The following is a 20,814-nucleotide window of genomic DNA, read 5'->3' on the forward strand; positions in this document are numbered from 1 at the left end:
GTCGTTCGAATGAGGATTCGCGGATTATCTAGCTCGAACACAGTAACTTTCACAGACATGGATCCTGTCTGTGAAGTTGTTCAGTCTTATCTGCTGCTGAACCACACACCCCTGTCGGTGCTAATATGAGGCTCAACCAATGTGGGACCGGCGCTTATCAACCGCGCGTGTTGTGCTACGTCATTCTTCATACGGAACGAGCGTTGGGCATCACAATGGTCTGATCATGAATGACTATCAGGAGCTGTCTAACATACTAATCTAATTAGGTTTACAGTTTTGCCGCGAGGTGTCTGTACAATTGCAGTCTAGTACGTCCTCAAAAGATGATTTCCAAAGCGTCTACGTCCTAGCTGAGCTATCCACGGTTCTGTCAAGGTTCTTTGGGTTGGTCAGCCCTCAAGCCCCAAGAGCCTGATAAATCTGAGTCTCAATATCAAACCACAGTCCGAGAACCTTTGCATCCCCAAATGGCAGGATCTGACTACAGACAAATCCTCCAACACCCTTCTCCCGATCGCACCACCACCAGCAATTCGGCAGACCAGCCCAGAACCCGGTACTCTTGGATCTGCCCGTTGGACCTCCATTCGATAGCATGAAAGTCAAGCCCCAGCCTTGAGGCGGGTTACCTTCAACTGGGTAGAGATCAGGCAGCGGGTTTGTAAGCTCGGGCTTTGCATCGGGTATCCCTTGCCGACCAAAATCTGGGAACTGTTTGATTTGATTTGTGAACATCAAGTCTACGGTTTCCTTTTTGAGAATTGTAGCTCTGGTCGTAGGGGACGTTCCGTCGTTGAGGAGGGTGGCAATGATTTCTGCGCGATGTCAAAATCACGATGCGACGCGGCTTGGACAACTTACGGGCATAATCCGATGGGGTCGCAAATGCTCCCGCCCCTCCACTGTTCAGCACATCCTTTCTCTCAGATGACGTGACTACCAACGGCTTGCGAAGCAGATGATCTCGTCCGATCAAGGAGCCATCGTGCTTTCTATGGTTCATGAGCGCGAGCCTCTTCTTCATTTCTTCAGTCGGAAAGAAGGAGATGTTCTTTAAACCCAGCGGCTCAAAGATATACTTATGGCAGTAATCATTCAGCGACAGCCCAGTAGCGCGCTCTAATGCGAGGCCTGCAAAGTCGATGTTCACACCGTATTGCCAGCCCTCGCCTGGTTGGAAGAGGAGAGGTTGGAGAATGTCTTTGATGTGCCCGGAGAATTCGTCGAAGCCGATCGGATGTGAGAAATCGCGTAGCTCATTGTTGAAGAATGTGTAGCCAAAGCCAGCTATCAATCGGTAAGTAACGGATATCCAGTAGAAAACTGTGGACTGCGTCTAGACATACCAGTATGCGTCAAAAGCATCCTCAACGTAATCTTCCTCTTCTTATCGACCAACGTCCCATCTTTCTGCAACACTTTGATATCCTTCAATTCGGGCACCAACCTCTCGATCTCATCGCCGTCATCTAGAGATAGCTTTCCCTGCTCGACCAGTTGCATGCATGCTATGCCTGCAATCATTTTCGTGCATGATGCAATCCAAAAGACATTGTCGATCGTCATGGGTTCCGAGCTGGTAGCACCGCGATAACCGGAAGCGTGCGCGAACAGTTCCTTGCCATCTTTACCGACTACCACGACGCTGGTTCCTGGGATGTCGGACTTTGGGTCTGCGCAGGCTGCATCGACGGTTTTCTTGAGACTTTGGATGACTTCAGCAGAAAGCGGCATCTTGTGCGTGCAATTGAGAGTAATGCGTTGCTTAAACTCGTAATGGTCAATTAAGTTACCTTTTTATTTAGAGGGCTTCCTTCGGGTACAAGTAGCTAGGCCCACTCTGGAGACCCATTAACAACCTCGGGCGCCTCCTCAGGCCTAAGAAAGGCCCATGAGTGTCATCATGCTACTCACAACCCTGCAGCAAAATACATCCCGGCAAACGAGCATACCCCGCACGGGGATCTCCTGCTTAGCAGTGTGAGTTGTTGGTGTGGTGTGCCGCCGGAACCGCAGTGCGGGGAAGCATTTTGGCTCTACACGTGGTGCACGTGGATATTGACGTGTGGAGTGCTTAGTCAGGATTTTTATTCACATTCACCACGTCGGGCGCGATCTTTGAGAGCTATGATTATATTTGTTAGTTGCTCTATTTACAGGCTTCGTAGTCATGGTGTTGTCTTGCGAAACTAGACTCGTTTCCTTCATTTTACTAGACTGAATCCGCACTCCTCGAGGTACCTTCTCAAAACCAGCGATAACCCCAGGCGTAGGCACTTTTTATATCTTCGCTACTAGACTAAAAGCGGCTATAGTAACAGGAAGTCTGTGTCAGGATCTAATGGTATAGTAGCGTCAGGCCACTGGACTAGTCCGAAGCATCCAAACAAGATAACACTGATTTCCAGGTCAGGCTGATTCGAGGGTTTATGCCGTCACCCAGCTTGATTTCCATGCAACACACTGACTATTCAAACATTCCAGTACAAGCCTCAAACGAGCAGATCCTTGCTTCTATGGAAAAGGCGGGGCTAACGACATGTGATTGCCCGAATGAAGTTCCCTTGGCGATACAGGAGGTAACTCAGCAGGCGGCGCGTACTGGGTAGCGTACCCCTCGGGCCCGGGCCCGACGTATTCTTGAGGTATGTACGGGTTCGTCGGGGTTTCTACGTGGTTTGATGTTCCTGATGTTGATGCCTTATTCTTATACCTGGCCCTCTGAGCGACAAAGATGCCGGCAAGGATTGTGAGTCCAGCAATGGCACCCAGGACAATTCCAGCAATTGCACCTCCAGAAAGCTTAGTCTTCTTTTCAGTTTGCCCGGGAGCCACTGAAGTGGCTGTGGTAGATGGAGCTGCTCCTGATACTGAACTTGCAGTCGCTGAGGCGGATGAAACTACAGATGAGCTCACCATACTCGACGAAAGTGCACCACCTAGGACTTGTGCCAACCTCACGACTCTACTTTCATCTGCACAGCAGGTGGGGTTGTTCGCACCACAACACCATCGATCACTATCTGCTTTCCCCGTACACGGTGTTAATTGCGTATGCCCATATTTATCTTTTGTACTTCTGCATGCGGTAATGCACTTGCCAAATTCGATACCACTGCTAGTGCAAAAGTTTGCCCACCATCTGATAGTTAAGGTTAGTAAGTTCAACTGAGCACAATAATTAAATGCGTCACATACGTTGTCGCATCGCCAGCGCGATTCTGACATAGACCATTGGGCAGACATTCGTCTACGGTATCGCGGATGCCACCAGCTGGATTAGGACGGTCAAAGGCGCAACAGATCGTCGGTGGACCACCAGAGGTGCAAGGTTGGTACGAATTGTAGAATTCTTCATCTGGAAGCACTGTGCCGTTTGCAAAGTAGCACGGGCTGCGTTGTGCGAGTGTCATTCTAGCAATAAAGACTATGGCAAGGCTGAGAGACAACGAGCTCATTGTGATCGCTGTGAAGTGAATATGTCCCGTGGATTCGAAGGTCTCTGACTGAAATAAGATGCTGCAGGCAATACAACTCGCCGGTATCACTGCACCACAGGGAAGGAAAGTAGAGAGCCGATAAAAGATTGCAAAAAAGAACGCTCCCAGGCTACGCACTGCCTATAAAGTAACTATCTGACATGGAATCGGCGCTAGGACATGCAATCAGGCTTCTATTCGACTAGTGCCCGAGGTTACAATCTGAGAGACGTGTATCCTGTGACGGCTTACTGGCTATCTACGCAGCCGAGGAGGCACAGTGTGTTCAGCCTCGCGAAAACCTTTCCGTCGCGTTACGACAGTGCAACATTTTCCTAGCGTCTAGATTCTTGTCATAGTAGCTAGAGATGCGGGCACGTTAGATACAGTCCGCAAGATGTTGAGTTTTTGTTTCTACCTCTGCCTCCAATACGATCTGTGACGGTCTGCTCAAAGTGTAACGCTTTCAAGCCTTGTCAAGAAGTATTGGTTTGGTCCTTCATGCATCTTAGTGGGGCTTAGACCACACAGCATGTACCAAGAATACGACTTGGGCTCAGCTCAGGTTCATTTAAGGAGAATCGATTCATGATCCTCATTTCGCCTTACTATTGGTCTCGACCTCCCCCGTGATAGCTGTAACTCCGGTACTCTGGTTCTGCATGTGGTAAGTTTAGTCGAAGCGGCGCCACCCAGAACTATTTGTTGAATCACGCCCTCTGTGATCCAGCCACATGCAATATTGACTATGGAAAGAAGTTTTCCAAAATAATTGCGCTACGCTTTAAACTTCAGGTAATATATTTGTTCGGTCCTTTAGGATTAACTCTAATACTAACTAAAAGTAATACCGTAACAATAGGCTAGAAGAAGTATGCCGTCCACGAAATCCTGGTAAAGATCCAGCCTTGGGTCTATCCTCGGTTGATTTAATGGGGCAATAATGCGGCGGAGAAGAGGTCTGCGGGGCCGGCAGGAATGCTAGGTTGGTACCATGGTTAGTTGCTGCACTAAAGCATCGAAGATGAGCTGGTTCCCCATTGTGGCTGCGGGATTTTGGGGCTTTTCACTGACTTGCTAGAAGTTTCCATGTCTTGATCATAGATCTACGCTTGAGCGAACATAGTTCAGGCGGGCTTAGATCTAATAATGATAATAATCTTTAAAGTCTCTTAATAACGTGAATTTTTGGACGAAGATAAGCCAAAAGAAATGTTAATAAACGGATAATAAGCGACGGTCATACCATGTAGACTTAGGGACCTCCAGGGGTACCGAAACTCAATCGCCCGTTAGATCGATACAATTAGCCCCAGCTGGAACGTGGAAAGCTGCCTCGGAAAGTTTGCTTGGTGTCGGCTTCGGCGGTGGGCTCGCTATGGCCATTTGAGTGGTAGTGGTCATGTCAGAGTTTGCTGCAAAGTGTCGGAGGCGCGCAGCGCGGATGCTAGCGGGGGTACTTGATGTTGATGCCAACATCGTCGGGATTGTAGGAGAGTTCAATGTCCAATGCGAAGAGTCTGCAGGTGCTAGTGCCATGATGTTATGGACAGTAGATTTTTCAGAGCTGCCTGGCTCGTGTGGCAGGACCTTGCGTATTTGCTGAGAAGATCCGGCGGGCATTGAAGCTGAATTGGTCGGTAAGGACATTAAACTAGGCGACTCTGAATGCATCAGGCTATTCGCTGCGCTCCTTGAAACTTCCCGCGCATAGGTCCCATCAAGCACATCGTGTGAAAGTGACGAGAACGGGGACATTTGTTGCTTTTGCATGCTCAATCTGAGCGCTAACTGGAGATCCCGGTCTTCTTTCTCGACCGTCTCAGCAAGTGAAGTTTCCACAAGGATTGGTGCGCTAAATGGCGTATTTTTGTTCCCATGATCATAGATTGACCAGTTCTCTTCATCCTCTGATGGCTCGGGCGAGCCGAGGTCAACAATCTGAGAGATGGCTGATCGTATTGAAGTTGGGTTTTGGGAGCGGACTCTATTCGGAAGACGAAGTGCGTTGTCATCCTCTGAATCGGAAAGCTCGATGAGAATCTTCTCTCTTACGGTGGACTGCTGATTGCCTGGTCTAGAGGGTGTTGTCGAAGCCTGGGAATGTGGCATATCCTTCAAGGAGTTGCTTGAGCAAGCGCTGGGCAGAACCTGGCTGGTAACTTGATCGTCTCCGTTATGTTTGCGTCTTCGCTTTGTTGCAATAGGTGTTTCATTGGCTTGCGCATCGCCATCTGTTTGTTGTCTGCGCTTAGGAGTTCGGCGGTTTGGCACTGCCGGAGGAGGGTCCAGCACATCATGTGGAAGCGCCTTTTGAAGCCAGTAGTCTGGTATCTCACATTCGACTCGATACTCGGGATCGAACAAAGAAGCTCTGTCCCCATTCCAGTAGCCTAATCGATCCCCCTCAAAGTCTGCTCGTCCCAGGCTAGTAACACCAAAAGGTGAGAAGGTGAGCTTGCGCTCGAAACTGCGCGTTGCCGGCTGATCGTTGTCCTTCTTCACCCGCCGTTTGGTAAGTTTGATATTGTGGATGACCTCGCGGGGCAATGCTGGGTTTCTTTGGGACATATGCTTCGTCAGTAGAACCGGGCCAACCCAGTCCATGTATCTCCTTCCCCATATGTTAAAGCGTGAGCTTGTCACCTCCAAGAGTTTGAGTTCTTGGATGGGACGCTCATAGCCTAGGTTGAGCCTCGAGCTGCTACGGAGCACCTCATCGCTGGAAACCTTGGGGTTGTAATACTTTTGTAGGATCTTAAAGTCGGGAAAGTTCGCAGGGACAAATATGTGCTTCGCGCGCGGGGTCGTTCTTAGAAACTCAGCTAGCTGTGCGCTCCAGACGCTACAGTCCCTCTGATTTCGACACGAGCAAAGAGCCCGTCCTAATCCCATCTTGACAGCATGCATAGCTGTAGCAGTACCACATCCAGGAAGACCAGATGTCTGATAGTCGCCCCCAGATAGCATAGCAAAGAGGACTAGACCTTCTCGATCCAGGCCAAATTTCTCTTCCATCTGACGAGACTCCACGACTCGAACAAACTTGTTATTCTTCTTCGTGTTCTCTTTCGACCGATCGGTGTTCCCCTTCTCCTTGGCAACCCGATCATCGTGTATCCATAGAGTGCAGCCAAACATGAGACAATCCGAGTCCTGGGACCAGACAGCATCCACAATGCCTAGGATTTGCAAGCGAGCGCACTCAGCCTCAGCCTCTCCCGGCGCTTCGTGGTACGGTATGCCGAAGCAGGTGAGCATTTGCTGGAGCAGGCGTCGTTTCTCAAAGTCGATCTTGCCTCCGCCCCTTTTTCCCCGCTTCCAAGGACGGCCGGGGCCATCAAAGACGAAAATGAGTTGAATATTAAGGGTGAGTAGGCGGCAGATGCGGTAGAACATGGCTTTCTCGATACCCTGGAACGCGGCCTCATTCGAGGCTAGTCGCATTAGCGAAAGAAACTATTTAGAAGAGCACACCTACCATCACGGATAGCGTATACCTGGGCTTGGGTGAGATTGTTGAAGCGCCAGTCTGCCTCATCAACGGCGATTCTGAGGGGCCTGCCATGGCGTGTATGATGCTCTTCAGCAAGCTGCGCGATTGGAACAACCTGTTCATGGTCATGGATAATGCCCCAGAGGCTATCTCAATGTCAGGGACTATATATAGCTCAGCGATTTTCAGGTACGGACTCTGGAAGACCCATGACGTGTGAGTTGGGTTAGGAAGAATGCGCGACTCAGGCGAACCAAAAGCGCGACCTTAGCGCGATATTCGCGTCCGAAATGGAGACAACGACGGGACGAAGGCTGCGTTCGTAGTAGTCGCTCTTCGCCGCTAAGATAAGACGTCTAACCAATGATGACTGCGACCACAATGGTGTTCGTAGCCTTTCGGTGTTGGTGAGGACGACAGAGGTCGGGGAGACGCTAGGATGAGATTACGGGGCTTCTCTACCTCGACGCGAAACCACGTGGTTCGGAGGCCGTGCGTCGGCCTTTTGCGCTCTCCTTTTCTCTAATTGAAGACGCTAACGAGATTTATGCTAGTATATGATCTTACAGACTACAGACTCTCGCGATACAGAATAAATCCGACGCCCGACGTTATTTTCATTTTCACTACGTCTGGGCGGCGTTACGGAGCGATACCTGGATACACAAACCAGTCATCCGTGCAGAAAGCACACGCTGGTGACCGGGAAGGGTGCACATAGGACTCTGCTTCAACAGTCCGAGGAGCTCATGTTCCAGCTTAAGCTGGTATATCCACATTCGAATGCTGTTTGGTTGCTGTGAATCATACTTGGAGAACCACGCTTACGGAACATACGTTGCGAATCTCTCGGGATAATTCGCGCTGTTCATCGCATTCTTTCTTTCGATGAACGGTAAAGGGCCCCTCTGGTACTTGAAAGCTCAGCTACTGCTTTGTAGTCTGTACGCGGTTGGCTATGAGGCTGAAGCGTCTCATTGATACTGCGAAGATCATAATTCGAGGATCACAGCTGAATTGGAACATAGCAAATCTGCTCAAGTGCCATTTGCTTTTCTAGAAGCCTGAGGGATCGACCTTGTGCACCCGTAGCAAAGCCTGCTGCTACCCTCCGCGGACTGGACATCAATTCCATCTTGCTGATCGCCGCCCCACCCATGAATGCCAAATCGCCCACCTGGTACAGGCATGCTGCAAAGACTGCAGTGTAGATCTGAAGTTGTGCTTGCTGCTATCTCAAGCTTTCCTGCGGTGCGGACAACGTTTGAAACTATGCTCGGAAAGTTCTCTTCGACAGACTCAAAATACTGCTTCATGAGGTCGTCGATTGTAGTGTTCTTTGAGCTCATGGAGGCTTGCGTGGCGCCCGGTGAAGACTCGTGTACAAGTGAAGCTAGTTTATTCTCTGACATGTTGATGTACGCAACTAGCTCTTTTTTGAGAACGTCGCGCAGTGGATAGTGGAAGTTCATGCCAAAGGGTGTCAGGCCGTCCGCTGTCTGCCATGGGAGGGAGAATCCTCGGCCTTTTGCAGTCTCGGCAAGAGTCTTCTCGGCCAGTCTGGTTGTACTGTCGCCCCAAAGAATGCTTTCGCATCCATTCAGCCTAGCATGCTCGACAATCAGTCTCGTCCGGAGAGTGGTAAGAACATCTGCACGAGCCGTGGCTGAAGTGAGTGAGTCGATCAAATGTGCGAGATATTCCCCAGGAGCCAGGTTTTGCTTTCCTGTTGGCTCTGGTACCAAGTCTCGAAGAGATGCATCGTCTGGAATAAGGCGAAACACATCGTGCAGCGGCAGCGACGCATACTGATGATCCGGATAGTTTTCCCGAGTTTTTTCGAGTAGCCTGTCGGTGGGGAGGGATTCCTCGGGGTCCTGGATCGATATCACGTGTATAACGAAGCCAGTACGGCCAGTCTTGCTCCTCTGCGTTTTGAGGTGCAGGTCTAAGATGTGAAGTAGAGTGGTTGAGGCAACTCCAAAAGAGAGAGGTAACAAAATCCTACGCCGTTGGTCCTCGGCGGCGAAATTTACACGGAAAGTCTCTAAACGTTTGATACATTTTGTGTGCACATATCTGGCGAAGCAGTCGCTGGAGGAAAAAAAATTAGCATGACAAATCACATCCCACAAGGCGCAGGGCTTACTGGCAAAGTGGCTCCGACCGCACTACAAGAACTGAGATGTTGTCCTTGCACCTGCGGCAAGGCTCAGCCGTAGCGCCTGCGACGTGTTTGCCTGGCATGTTATGTGGTCGGTTGATATTGGTGTTGGAGTTGGGAGCTGTGTAAGGCTGACTGATGACCCTGGTCCCGGTGGATTGCCTTTTGCATGCGCCACACCTAGCAGGCGCGCTAGTAGCAGCTATCCGGCAAGGCGGCTTCTCTGTAGGGACGAACGCGCAAGCCAAACATTCATACACGACCACCACAGCCTAGGCCGATGACCCATCTCTCACCAAAGGGCTTAGAAGTAGTGTTATCGCCGAAGATATCCGCGCCGCACCCCCTCGTTTGAAGACGTGCAAACGTCGAGCCGCCAGCTCCGCCAGCTGGCCTCAAGCCTCACAGAAGCATGAAGCCATGGTTGCGCACAGTCGCTCTGCTGCTGTTATCGACTATAACAGCAGTAGCAGCCATAGACGTCACTTTGGTACACTCTAGAGCTCATATCATCCCAAAGAATATAGCTAAACGTGCTCCAGAACCAAAATGATCCGCAGAAGTGCTCGGGCATGTACAGCAAGAAGTCATGGGGCGGCAAGGTCGAGCCTTTTATTCTGGTCAAATTTATGAAGAACGGAGAGAAGAACAAGGAGGTCGATGATCCGACTGTTGGCGTGGCCATTTGGGAATGGAGGGACACGCTGCTGCTCGGGAAACCTGAAGACGTGGGCGTGAATGAGGTTCGTGAAGCTCCTAGGCACCCAAGGCTGAACAAACTGACAAGTGCAACAGCGCCAGTTCATGTGCGATAATGAATCCATCGATGCGCAGCTATGCAACGCCACGCACAAAGGCGAATGGATTCTGACCGACAATGCCGAAGCTGACTCTAAGATGCACATCCGCACCGCCGCCATCCAACTGAACGACCCCAAGCCCATCAACTACCCAGTTGCGAGCGGAGAGAAGAAACTGGCCATCAAGACGGGATACTACTGCGTGGCTACGTTAGGAATGCAAGAAAAGCTAGAATGGGAAGCCATTGTGACCTTCAGAAACGCATACGGGGAGCTCCCGGCTGCCCAGATTCCAAAGCTTCCCTTCTACGGCGGTATCACCATCGTGTACTTCGTCGTGTTGATCTTCTGGGGCTTCCTGTACTTTCAGAACAGGTCCGACATTCTCGCAGTCCAGAACTACATAACAGCAATTCTGGTCTTCCTGGTGGCAGAAATGCTCATGACGTGGGGATTCTACGACTACCAGAACCGCCACGGTAATAACGTGGGTGCGAAGGTGCTCATGATTATTGTCGCCGTCTTGAACGCCTTCCGCAACTCGTTCTCGTTTTTCCTGCTCCTGATCGTGTGCATGGGATACGGCGTGGTGAAGCCCTCTCTTGGCAAGACCATGACCATAGTTCGCTGGTTGGCGGTCGCACACTTTATCTTTGGTGTCATCTACGCGGTCGCCTCGCTCACTGTTCGTCCTGACGATGCCGGCCCTCTTGTATTGCTTGTTATCCTGCCGCTTTCCGCCACCTTGACCGCCTTCTATATATGGACGCTGAACTCGCTGAACCTCACGATGAAGGATCTTATGGAGCGCAAGCAGCACGTCAAGGCCACCATGTACAAGAGGTTATGGTGGTGCATCTTGACAAGCATCATCGTCATTTTCGGATTCTTCTTCCTCAACAGCCTCACGTTTGCTGGAGCTTCAACACCAGATTTTGGGCCGACTCACTGGCAAACTAGATGGTTTGTGTTGGATGGCTGGCTGAATTTGGTATATCTGGCAGATGTTTGCTTCGTTGCATACATGTGGCGACCAACAGCGAACAACAGGAGGTTTGCTATGAGTGATGAGGTATGTTATCGCTAAACAGAATGATCGACGGTCACCATTTACTGACAAATCTGCAGATTGCTCAAGATGACGAAGGGTTTGAGATCGCTTCACTCCGGGACTCGTTGGATGAAGAGGACGGGCCAGAAGGTCACCCGCCATCATATGACCCAGTGCCAAGTAGGCGCAACAACAACGAGCGTGATGTATCGCCTCTACCGGCACCACAAGCTCAGAAACCTATTGTGCCTCCTAGGGAAAGTCTCGATGGTGACACCATCTTCGCAGTAGGCGAAGACGATAAATGGAGCGACGATGAGCTTGAGCCGGCGAGCCCAAGGGAAGGAGACAACGAACATTCAAGGTTAGCGAGTCGAAAGGATGATTAGAAGGCAGTCGATCGCGATAAAAGCAGGGGAGAAACTGTATCAGGAAGCGGCTCGGTCTGAGCATTGGCGTTGAAAGGGTATTGATACGTATACTGTATGGACGTACCTGTATCACTTATGAAGCAAGCATTACTGGCGTTTTATTCGAACTTGTCGTCATCATATACTCTTCATTTGATCACTTTTGGTGTTGTATGCCATATATGCTTCGTGGTGCATGGTCGGTGAGGATTAAACTCCGCAAAAGCCGAAGCAACCGGACTTCTTGTAGTAAGAGCTTCTACCATGGCGCAACCCTTCAGGCTACGCACACAGCATGAAACCATGGCTTCACTTTCGTTGTCTACTCCACTACGAAGCCCTTTGTACATATGCCATACGTGTCGAAACGGCTTGCGCTCTCTCCAAAATGCGCGCTTCGTGACGGGTCGAGCACTCAGCACTGCGTCATGGTTCAACTGCGATCTCACAACGCAACCTGCACCACTTGGTACCCGACTCAAACGAGCCATCGCTCCCTCGAAAACGAATAATTTATCAGTCGAGCGCTTCACAAGGCCACGCTCATACTCGATCACAACCCCCACATCACATATTTCTAAACCCGGCATCGCATCCCTCCCTCACCGCCGCCTCATCTGCCTCTCGGGCCCCGACGCCGCGAAGTTCCTCCAAGGCCTGATAACAAACAATGTCGACCCTTCCCGGCATGCGCCGTTCTACTCCGCATTCCTCGACGCGCGCGGCCGAGTGTTATGGGATGTCTTCATCTGGGCATGGCCGGAGCTTTCTGCGACGGCAGGCAAAGGACACTGGGCATGCTACATCGAAATTGACGAGGGAGAGGTGGACGCACTGAAGAAGCACCTAAAGAGACACAAACTTCGGAGTAAGATCACGATTGAAGATGTGGATAGCGAAGGACAAGGAGGCGTGCGGGTCTGGGCAGCCTGGGGCTCTACAGCCGACCTGCTGCGCAATGACGATAGTGTTCCTGCTCTCTCTGATCCTCGCGCACCGGATATGTACCGCTGTCTTGCGGGGACGGATCACGTAAGGACACAAGGGTTCGTGCCGTTGGATGCAAAAGAGTATCATTTGCAACGGTACCAATACGGTATACCTGAGGGACCCAAGGAGATACCCAGGGAAAGCGCGTTGCCAATGGAGTGTAACATCGATTTGAGTCAAGGAATTGACTTTAAGAAGGGGTGTTATGTTGGTCAGGAGTTGACTATACGAACGAAACACACGGGTGTGGTGCGGAAACGCGTTTTGCCCATACAGCTCTATGATACCGGCGCTTCGGACACGCTTCCAGAGTCTGGCACAGACATAAAGCAGTTAGATGAAAATGGGGGCATCAAGAAGGGCCGTGCTGCAGGTAAGTTTATCGCAGGAATTGGCAACGTAGGGCTTGCGCTCTGTCGGCTGGAGAATATGACTAGCATGAAAGTCAGTGCCGAGGGAGGGAGCTGGAAGCCGGGCATCGAGTTCGGAATACAAACTGATGGGGGCATTGTCAAAGTCAAGCCGGTCTTGCATGAGTGGTTCGTGCTAAGGGAACGGGATCTGTGGGATAAGAAAAGGACGAGGATATAGTCGAGATATAGCACAAAAACGCAGATTGATATCTACACACGCAAACATGCCCCAATGACCGACCCTTTCATACGCTGATGGTTTGTGTGAGATTGCCTACTAATCGCCCAATTAGCTGACCGGCGGGGCTGTGCATTCGTGGCTTAGCTTAGCGGTTGGCCAAACGTCATTAGCCTCATTTCCACGCATCTTCAATTGCTCTTCAATCAACAATACCCATCACAGTTTTTCTCAGAGCCTAGCTGCTATCTTTCGTTTCTTCGCAATCAGTAATCATTTCTATCTAGGAGAGCACGCTTGAAACTATGGCCGTCTTACTCCCCTCGAACTCCTCCGACCACCACTTTTCCATCTCAAATATAATCTCAAAGTTTCGGTCAAAGAAAAGAGCAGGAACGAGGGGTCATATAGAGCGAATACAGCATGAAGAGGTAGTACTAGACACTCGGCCATCGCTCATTGCCGCGCCACTATCCCTAGTCCTCCCAGAACATCAACAAACTCTCTCAAACCTCGGCTGGACAACTGTCACTTTCCCGCAACCCGCATCAGAAGCAACCGCCTCAAGCTTAGAAGACCACCATCTCGCGCCAGGTTCTCACCCACTTCAACAAGCCTATGAATCTCTCTTCGCCGCCAGCCAGGCATTCTTCGATCAATCAGACGAAGAGAAGACGATATGGAAACATAAACTCGGCTCCGAAGAAGGCTGGTCCAAGATCCAAGGAGAGAAAGAGTTCATTACCCTCCGCACCCTAGAATATTGCCCTGAAGTGCTCCGAGGCCCCGCAGAACGCTACTGGAATCTCATGGGCGCGCATCTCTCGTCTACATTGGGCCGGATATCGACATCTCTCGGTTTGCCGGATGGTGAAGAACAGGGATTGAGACAATTTGTCGGGCCTTGTGGCACAATGCAGTCTACAGATGCAACTAAGACTGCAACCATGTTACGACTCTTTCGGTATGAAGGGTGGGACGCAAAGGTGGTTGCCGAACCACATTCCGATCTCGGCCTTCTGAGCATGGTGGTGGGCAATGTACCTGGCCTAGAGGTCTGGGACGGACGAACGTGGTTTGATGTTGAAAGAGAGGTCGAGAAGTCAGGCAAGAAGGGCGCAAGTATGCTTGCTGGGCGACAGCTTGAGAGACTAAGTAATGGACGATATCCGGCAGGGGGTCATCGGGTTGTATCTTATGGCCTGCCTGGACCAAATCTGGAAAACAACACCCCCGGAAACTCGAGTGGGGGAAAGAGGTATCGCTTCTCTATTGTCTTCGTCCTGCGCGCCCATGAACCCACCATTATCAATTCGGACGAATTAGAAACAGAAGTTACGGGCAAATGGGTTGAACCTATTCAAGGAGTTACAGCGGGGAAATTTTACGAAGAGATTAGGGGAAGGCATTACAACATCAATATCGACGTGAAAGAGAGGGAAAAGCAGAGAAGGAGAGTCAAGAGTGGAGCAGGGAAGGGAAGGAAGGGGGAAGGAAGATCATAGAGGTCTGTTTTGCCTGTTTTGTGTCGCAAGCGGAGATTCAGCATTTCCGACTAACCTGTCATTCATCATCGCATTCCTTCATCTCCTTTGCTGTTTCAAACTATAGTCCTTGATACCAAACATTTGAACGTTATCACTGGCATACTTAGCGTTCATAACTGGCAATACTTGTCCTGCGTCGCAACGTTTTCTCGAATCAAGTTCTCACGCCGGCACAATTGTCTCTAGTGCTTGGAGAGCAGTACAACGACGATGCAGGGCAGTACGTACGATTCGCCACAAGTACGATGCCATGCCGATGGGGACAATACCATATGCGACCAAGCTACCTCTCGCGGTTGCTTGCCCCGAACACGAGCATATAGCAATTTAACGTTGCAGATCCTTCTACAACCCTGATCTCGCTTAGACCATCAGTACTCAACCGAGCTTCAAGATAATCAATTCCCTACAGTTTAATCTTTTAATTCGACAAATATGTGGATCAAAAAGGTCAGCGTTCACGTGTCCGGCAAAATACTTGTCATCCTGGTATGGTCGAACAAATTAACGTTGTTGTCCTGGGCTTGCAATTTGGATCAATATGCATGACTCTAGTTGTGCATGTAGCATTTTCCACGAGTACTATTGTTAAAATTCAGGTACCCACCAACCGGGAAGGGAAGCTATAAGTGTGCAGGCAGCCACCGAACGACCCCAAATCCAACCACTCAACTTCAGCAGTTCAAGATGATTTGCCTCGCATCGAAGTTTGCTTTTCTCCTTCTAGGCGCTTCAAGCGCCCTTGCTCACTGGAATTACGATCGAATCATTGTCAATGGCGAACTCATCGGGTCCTCATACCAATACATTCGCAAGACTAATAACTCCAATGAGCCCCTCCAAAACGTCAACTCCACAGACATGCGATGCAATGCAGGAGCCTCCTCGGGCGTTGCTCTCGGTACACAGACCTACACCGTAGCCGCCGGCGACATGCTCGGCTTCGCTGTCAAAGATACATTTGGGCACCCTGGACCACAGCAAGTGTACATCTCGAAGTCCCCGGGGCCTGCAGCAGAATACGACGGATCTGGGGATTGGGCGAAGATATACAGTCTGACGTACTCATTGAACGCGAGTAGTGGTGGCAGCGATGGCCTGTTGAAATGGGCGACGCATCGCGCACGAACATTCAATTTCAAGCTTCCAGCAGAGACACCACCAGGCGAGTACCTTTTGCGCGCTGAGGGCCTTGCTTTACATGCCGCCCATAAGCCGGACAAAGCTCAGTTCTACATTGCTTGCGCACAGATCAACGTCACGGGCACTGCTGCGAAGGGTAGTCCTGGCCCAACAATCAGATTTCCCGGGGGATATCAGTGGAACTCGACTGGTGTGTTGATACCGGAGTTCTGGAGCAGAATTACCAACTACACGGCTGCGGGCCCGAAGTTGTGGCCAGAGGGTACGCTAGAGGCGCATGTTCTAGACGGGACGAAGAAGACTGGCGCGGATTGAGGATGCGTGGCAAAGGTTATCGGGGGAGAGCATCTGGGACATGACGGAGAGCATCGATTAGCCGCTTGCGCTACAGTTGCTTGGGCCGCTGTTTCATCGGTTTTCGACTTCAAGATTTAAGTGACGCACGCAATCCCAGATCAAATAACAAGTAAGATTGTGTAGGTCTCTCATGAGGGGTTTCATCTTGTTCGATTTATATTACGCTGTCAGGGTCAATGATCATTGTATGTACTTGCGCAGACGTTAATAAAAACCCATGAGATGATTTGAAGTCATTAACGTTATAACAAAACTCCAAAGTATAAATTCCCCAGATTCTAAGCAAATATCTAAAAGTGATCTAGCGTTTCAATGCGTCAAGCATCCTAGCTAGTCAACTTCTTGCCGAACGAGCTTCGTGCAACCTATTCGTTATAGTCAGTCTACTGCAGATCGCCGTGATCCAGATAAAAAACTTACAAAGCTTCTGAACCTCTTGCCAAACACATAGGCCGGAATAGTCAGCGCACAAATACCAAGGTTGATGACCGCAATCACATCAAACACCCCACGCGGTCCAACTTGTGCCATCCAGCCATTCGCATACGTCGTCGCAGCGAAAGTAAACACGGCCTTGGTGAAATTGATAGTGACGAAAGCCTGATTCGCATCCCTCGGATGACAGTCAATGACATAAGTCAGAGACGCCGTTGTTGCAAAGGGCACGGAAAACGAGTGTATGCTCATGAACGTAATAGGCCAGACAAGAGGAGCGCCGCTCTGAACACTCATGCCGAAGCCGAGAAACCCGACCGCCGCAAAAATTGTCGCTGGGATCATGAGTAGGAGACGGAATTCGGGTTCAAAGATGCCGTTGTTCCGGCGCGCCATGAGTTTCGCCACAGCATCGGCCGACCATCCCGAGAGAGGGGAGCTGATCAGGGCCACGGCCAGAAGCGGCAGGTTCGTGAGTCCAACTTGTCCCGGGCTGAGCATATACGGTGGCGCCGAGAATATGCTGACTGACAGCACTGAGATAGTGAGTAGCCAGGCGAAGTACGAGCCGTAGACAACAGTAGAGAAAAGCACAGCAGGGTAGGCGATTAGAGGAACAGGCTTCCATACGTTCTTCCAGAAGGATTCCTGAGACAAGCGGCCGTGGAAAAGACCGAGTTGTTGGCGATAGGTGTGCCTCGGTTCATCATCGTCCAGGAACGACATGTCCTTCTCATCAGGCATGAATTTCTCGCTAGTAGGACGGGGCCCGTTGTATGTCGTTTCTGCTACGAAGAAATACATGCCGAATACGATAGGAATGAAAATCAAGGCTGAGATGCCAAATGTTGCTTCGAAAGATATTCTCTCGATGATGGCACCAGCGATGGTTTGACTATATGTTATTAGAGAAGGGTGTGGTTAGGGGAAGGAAAATTAGGGGGATGTTACCCGAGAAGAACGCCACTGGCGAGCATGCATCCCCATAGACTGATGCGTGTACCTCGCTGATGTACAAAGTACAAGTCGGAGACGGACGAGGTGACGAGTGTCTCAAGGGGAGCAGAAGCCATACCTTGAATGGCTCTCATGACTGCCAATGAGACGAAGGACTATAAGGTGTTAACCCGATTCGAGTGGACTCATTCGAGTGAGCATACCGTAGTGAAATATCCCCAGATATTGGTGGCTAGAAGTATGACGGCGGAGATGACGAAGAAAGGACGTTTGCCCCAAGCGTTTGCGCCTGCCGCAGTGAAGAACGTCGTGAAGCCAATCCAGAAGGCGAGGAAACCGATGACGAGGCTTGACACTAAGTCTATACTAACGCCGTATTTCATCGCTACGAGAGGAAGACCGGGTGTCACCATGGGACCAAGGCTAGCTAAACGTCAGCATGGAGGTCTGTAATTGGGAGATAGTGTCCTTACGCTGTCGTTACTCCGGAGCTGAAAGCCAGGATTAACATGATCGTCTCCTTCCTTGCGCGAGACCTGGCAAACATCAGATGACACGTGCAACATACATATACACGTAGACACTTGCCAATTAAGGGGATCATTGGGACTGTCCGAGGGCTGAGGCTGCAAAATGGTCTCGCCATCCTTCTTCAGCGAGCTTGTGTCGACTTTGGTATCTAGAATGGGATGGTCAGCAACCTACGTTCGCTTCCTATTTTATTCGGCCTTACCAATATCTGTTAGAGTGTTCATGGTAGCGGTCCCTGGAGGTGCCGCCATGTGGCGGTCTTCTAGAACACCGAAACCCATCTTGTCGGCTCTGGAGAACTTCCACTACGAACAAAGAAGCGAATAGGAGAAAATAAATGGACTGCCAGCAGACCTTACGAAGATAAAAAATGGAGAAGAATAAAATGAATGGCTTTGAATGCACAGCAATTACAAAAATTAAAAGGAACGACAATGAGGCCAGCTCTTGGTGTGTTCTGGGACCGTTCTCAGCTTATCTCGTAGGGCAACGAGGCACGACTTATTCATCCAGGTTGGGCCAAGCTGGTTCGAAACGGCGATGAAGCGTCCTATTCAAAGCTCTATTGCCGCGATCCAGTCACTTGCCGTTAGTAGCTCTTGCTATGGGCCGTGATCGCCGTTGCATGACTTCCCCTAGTCGCATGCCAAGAACTGACGATCTTTAACACACTGCATGTTTCATGATGTCCATAAGATCCTAGGGAAAGACCGAAAATCTCGGTAAGCCGCGCGGCGAGTGCATAGAAGCAAAGTATGGATGCAGATATAGAAAGAAGCGGGTGGCTTGTTTGTAAGTACTAGGCATAAAGGATGTAGGTTCCGAATCAAGGGCAAGGGGCTAGGCGAAAGCGAGATCTCGTGAAGATTGATCCATCTACACATATTGAAAATTAGTGCTTTACAAATGGAAGTACCTAGTGTTGATGAATTCTTGGAGAAGAGTTACCATGCCGGCAAGTGGAGGCAGAAGGGAGGAACCGATGGTATGGACAGTCAGAACGCGTGACATACCTAGTCTCAGGTGTTCCACAGAGAGAACAACGTACCATTATCGCAGGTGTTGACTGTCGATACCCACGACCTTAAGATAGACAAGATATTGTTGCAAAAGAAGGCTCCTGAGGACATCGTTTCTGGTTCCATGTGGTTGCGACCAGAGTGGTCCTATAAATGCACGTGACAAGGCCATGAATGGATCATGGAGGCGTAAGGGTGTCAGCATAGACAAAGCCTTGATGCATGTACAGGCATCACTGTCTTCAAACCTGGGGCTTATACCGACCGTTTGTACAGCGAATGCAGCGGTAGGGTTTGAGACCCTCGCGTGCCCTGTTGGAGTTACATGATAAATCCGACAGTTTGTGCGTATAATTTTGTCCGTAGTTTCATAGTTTTCTCGGTGGGCTGATAATCCTATAATGCTGTAATAATATTTTGATAATGATCAAGAAGACGATGGTTACCTATGCAGGTGATGACGGGTCCGTGGTGAACTGCTACGCTTGCCTCTTACGGAATGATTCCGACGTCATCCCGAGGTCGGTAGCCTGCTAAGAGGGGCAGAACTCATGATTGGAGAAGATGCATGGCGGGGATACTCCCAAATATCAACTACAAACCAAACTTTTTAGCCACGGTAAATTGCTGTATTCAAGTACATATCACCAAAGCGCTTCAAGGGTTCAAACTTTCAAGCTATTTCGCCCCATCAAAACCTCAACCTCTCCCATCTTCCAACCCTTACACCAACACAAGACAACACCAAGATGACTGTCGGAATAGCACTCGTCGGTAGTGGTATCTTCGCCCGGGAAGAGCATCTCCCTGCCATCCAGACAACTGCAAAATTGAGCTTGAAAGCAATCTACTCGCGCTCGCTCAAATCTGCACAGACACTTTCTGAGAAGCTGTCCGACGTGGAGCTCTACAGCGATGATCAGACAGGCCAGAGCTTTGATGACCTCCTGAAGAGAGATGACATCAAGGGGGTCATCATCGCGTACGTGATAATTCCAAAATTTCGCGCGCGAAGAAACCGCTAATCTGACTTTACGTAGTTTGCCAATCCTAGCTCAGCCAGAGTATATAAAGAAAGCGTTAGCTGCCGGCAAGCATGTACTCGCAGAGAAGCCAATTGCCAAGGACGTTGCCACCGCTCAAGAATTGCTATCGTGGACGCAATCCAAAGCCAGCACGTCCGCCACCTACACCGTCGCAGAAAACTTCCGCTTTCTCGACTCTTTCCTCTACGGGTCCCAGCAAATTTCTTCCTTGGGCCGCATCCTTACCTTCCGTGCCCGTGTTGCCACTTTAGTTCAACCAGGTGGCAAGTACTTCGAAACTGCGTGGCGTAAGGTGCCAGAGTACCAGGGCGGATTCTTGCTAGACGGCGGTGTGCACATCATTGCCGCAATACGCCTGCTGCTCTCTGGTGGCAAGCAGAATATTAAGGTTGCTAGTGCATTCACAGCGCAATTGCAAGAGCACCTCCCACCGGTCGATACGCTCAACTCAACCCTGCAGCTCTCAAACGGCTCATCGGGTACGCTATCAATATCCTTTGGCACTACAGATAAGGGCTCGGAATATCTCATCGCTTGTGAGAATGGGAGCGTGCACGTGAGCATGGGTAAGGTCACTGTGACCAAAGCCGGGAAAGAGGCAGAAGTAAGGGAATTCAAGGATGAAGGCAATGGCGTGCGTCAGGAGGTCAGCGCCTGGGCAGAGAGCATAGAGAAAGGAGTGAGGAATGAGATGCAGAGCCCGGAGGAAGCGTTGCGGGACCTGGAAGTTCTAGAGGCGTGCTTGAGGAGTGGTGAGCAAGCAGGAAAACCAGTGGAACTTACACTATGAAGAAA

General features: G+C 50.3%; 10 protein-coding genes across 10 annotated transcripts; 5 read left to right on the forward strand and 5 right to left on the reverse strand.

Moving 5' to 3' along the window:
* Positions 1 to 218: 218 nt before the first annotated feature.
* K460DRAFT_329886 (beta-lactamase/transpeptidase-like protein) lies at positions 219 to 1,942 on the reverse strand. The gene is made up of 3 exons (XM_040930758.1): positions 1,350 to 1,942; positions 865 to 1,290; positions 219 to 818 (listed from the first exon to the last, which is right to left on the reverse strand). Exons 1-3 carry the CDS (start codon positions 1,735 to 1,737, stop codon positions 400 to 402), a joined length of 1,233 nt encoding a protein of 410 aa, XP_040789554.1. The 5' UTR covers positions 1,738 to 1,942; the 3' UTR covers positions 219 to 399.
* A 512-nt stretch (positions 1,943 to 2,454) lies between these two features.
* Positions 2,455 to 3,422, reverse strand: K460DRAFT_413805 (uncharacterized protein). Its single transcript, XM_040937627.1, has 2 exons — positions 3,202 to 3,422; positions 2,455 to 3,145 (listed from the first exon to the last, which is right to left on the reverse strand). Exons 1-2 carry the CDS (start codon positions 3,414 to 3,416, stop codon positions 2,518 to 2,520), a joined length of 843 nt encoding a protein of 280 aa, XP_040789555.1. The 5' UTR covers positions 3,417 to 3,422; the 3' UTR covers positions 2,455 to 2,517.
* Positions 3,423 to 4,763: 1,341 nt separating this feature from the next.
* On the reverse strand, positions 4,764 to 7,050 carry K460DRAFT_352184 (uncharacterized protein; the record flags this gene model as incomplete). Its single annotated transcript, XM_040931625.1, has 2 exons — positions 4,764 to 6,919; positions 6,960 to 7,050. The coding sequence occupies 2 exons, from the start codon at positions 7,048 to 7,050 to the stop codon at positions 4,764 to 4,766; spliced, it is 2,247 nt and encodes a 748-aa protein (XP_040789556.1).
* A 965-nt stretch (positions 7,051 to 8,015) lies between these two features.
* On the reverse strand, positions 8,016 to 9,225 carry K460DRAFT_280820 (uncharacterized protein; the record flags this gene model as incomplete). Its single annotated transcript, XM_040928433.1, has 2 exons — positions 8,016 to 9,072; positions 9,128 to 9,225. 2 exons carry the CDS (start codon positions 9,223 to 9,225, stop codon positions 8,016 to 8,018), a joined length of 1,155 nt encoding a protein of 384 aa, XP_040789557.1.
* Positions 9,226 to 9,518: 293 nt separating this feature from the next.
* Positions 9,519 to 11,541, forward strand: K460DRAFT_363109 (uncharacterized protein). Its single transcript, XM_040932759.1, has 4 exons — positions 9,519 to 9,632; positions 9,685 to 9,885; positions 9,938 to 11,014; positions 11,071 to 11,541. The coding sequence occupies exons 1-4, from the start codon at positions 9,555 to 9,557 to the stop codon at positions 11,380 to 11,382; spliced, it is 1,668 nt and encodes a 555-aa protein (XP_040789558.1). The 5' UTR covers positions 9,519 to 9,554; the 3' UTR covers positions 11,383 to 11,541.
* A 152-nt stretch (positions 11,542 to 11,693) lies between these two features.
* On the forward strand, positions 11,694 to 13,027 carry K460DRAFT_363110 (Aminomethyltransferase folate-binding domain-containing protein). Its single transcript, XM_040932760.1, has one exon. The coding sequence runs from the start codon at positions 11,707 to 11,709 to the stop codon at positions 12,982 to 12,984; it is 1,278 nt and encodes a 425-aa protein (XP_040789559.1). The 5' UTR covers positions 11,694 to 11,706; the 3' UTR covers positions 12,985 to 13,027.
* A 262-nt stretch (positions 13,028 to 13,289) lies between these two features.
* K460DRAFT_278865 (uncharacterized protein) lies at positions 13,290 to 14,489 on the forward strand (the record flags this gene model as incomplete). The annotated part of the gene is made up of 1 exon (XM_040928289.1): positions 13,290 to 14,489. The coding sequence occupies one exon, from the start codon at positions 13,290 to 13,292 to the stop codon at positions 14,487 to 14,489; it is 1,200 nt and encodes a 399-aa protein (XP_040789560.1).
* Positions 14,490 to 15,138: 649 nt separating this feature from the next.
* K460DRAFT_329902 (lytic polysaccharide monooxygenase) lies at positions 15,139 to 16,196 on the forward strand. The gene has a single exon (XM_040930759.1). It carries the CDS (start codon positions 15,219 to 15,221, stop codon positions 15,987 to 15,989), a length of 771 nt encoding a protein of 256 aa, XP_040789561.1. The 5' UTR covers positions 15,139 to 15,218; the 3' UTR covers positions 15,990 to 16,196.
* Positions 16,197 to 16,300: 104 nt separating this feature from the next.
* K460DRAFT_329906 (MFS transporter-like protein) lies at positions 16,301 to 18,241 on the reverse strand. Its single transcript, XM_040930760.1, has 7 exons — positions 18,157 to 18,241; positions 18,012 to 18,102; positions 17,897 to 17,959; positions 17,627 to 17,846; positions 17,418 to 17,578; positions 16,452 to 17,361; positions 16,301 to 16,396 (listed from the first exon to the last, which is right to left on the reverse strand). The coding sequence occupies exons 1-7, from the start codon at positions 18,233 to 18,235 to the stop codon at positions 16,358 to 16,360; spliced, it is 1,563 nt and encodes a 520-aa protein (XP_040789562.1). The 5' UTR covers positions 18,236 to 18,241; the 3' UTR covers positions 16,301 to 16,357.
* Positions 18,242 to 19,722: 1,481 nt separating this feature from the next.
* Positions 19,723 to 20,809, forward strand: K460DRAFT_402367 (NAD(P)-binding protein; the record flags this gene model as incomplete). The annotated part of the gene is made up of 2 exons (XM_040936521.1): positions 19,723 to 19,955; positions 20,014 to 20,809. 2 exons carry the CDS (start codon positions 19,723 to 19,725, stop codon positions 20,807 to 20,809), a joined length of 1,029 nt encoding a protein of 342 aa, XP_040789563.1.
* Positions 20,810 to 20,814: the final 5 nt, after the last annotated feature.

Source organism: Cucurbitaria berberidis, assembly GCF_010015615.1.
Source record: "Cucurbitaria berberidis CBS 394.84 unplaced genomic scaffold K460scaffold_2, whole genome shotgun sequence".
Lineage (NCBI taxonomy): Eukaryota > Fungi > Ascomycota > Dothideomycetes > Pleosporales > Cucurbitariaceae > Cucurbitaria > Cucurbitaria berberidis.

Excerpts from the sequence above, each read along its gene's own strand:
- K460DRAFT_329902 (XM_040930759.1), top strand. The coding sequence starts at position 15,219 with ATGATTTGCCTCGCATCGAAGTTTGCTTTTCTCCTTCTAGGCGCTTCA.
- K460DRAFT_363109 (XM_040932759.1), top strand. The coding sequence starts at position 9,555 with ATGAAGCCATGGTTGCGCACAGTCGCTCTGCTGCTGTTATCGACTATA. Across the intron at positions 9,886-9,937 it reads AAGACGTGGGCGTGAATGAG|CGCCAGTTCATGTGCGATAA; the intron begins GTTCGTGAAGCT and ends CAAGTGCAACAG. Across the intron at positions 11,015-11,070 it reads GGTTTGCTATGAGTGATGAG|ATTGCTCAAGATGACGAAGG; the intron begins GTATGTTATCGC and ends ACAAATCTGCAG.
- K460DRAFT_329906 (XM_040930760.1), bottom strand. The coding sequence starts at position 18,235 with ATGGGTTTCGGTGTTCTAGAAGACCGCCACATGGCGGCACCTCCAGGG. Across the intron at positions 17,579-17,626 it reads TCTGGGGATATTTCACTACG|TCCTTCGTCTCATTGGCAGT; the intron begins GTATGCTCACTC and ends AACACCTTATAG. Across the intron at positions 17,362-17,417 it reads GCCAGTGGCGTTCTTCTCGG|TCAAACCATCGCTGGTGCCA; the intron begins GTAACATCCCCC and ends AATAACATATAG.
- K460DRAFT_329886 (XM_040930758.1), bottom strand. The coding sequence starts at position 1,737 with ATGCCGCTTTCTGCTGAAGTCATCCAAAGTCTCAAGAAAACCGTCGAT. Across the intron at positions 1,291-1,349 it reads GATGCTTTTGACGCATACTG|CTGGCTTTGGCTACACATTC; the intron begins GTATGTCTAGAC and ends ACCGATTGATAG. Across the intron at positions 819-864 it reads GACCCCATCGGATTATGCCC|AAATCATTGCCACCCTCCTC; the intron begins GTAAGTTGTCCA and ends GACATCGCGCAG.
- K460DRAFT_413805 (XM_040937627.1), bottom strand. The coding sequence starts at position 3,416 with ATGACACTCGCACAACGCAGCCCGTGCTACTTTGCAAACGGCACAGTG. Across the intron at positions 3,146-3,201 it reads CGCGCTGGCGATGCGACAAC|ATGGTGGGCAAACTTTTGCA; the intron begins GTATGTGACGCA and ends CTTAACTATCAG.
- K460DRAFT_363110 (XM_040932760.1), top strand. The coding sequence starts at position 11,707 with ATGGCTTCACTTTCGTTGTCTACTCCACTACGAAGCCCTTTGTACATA.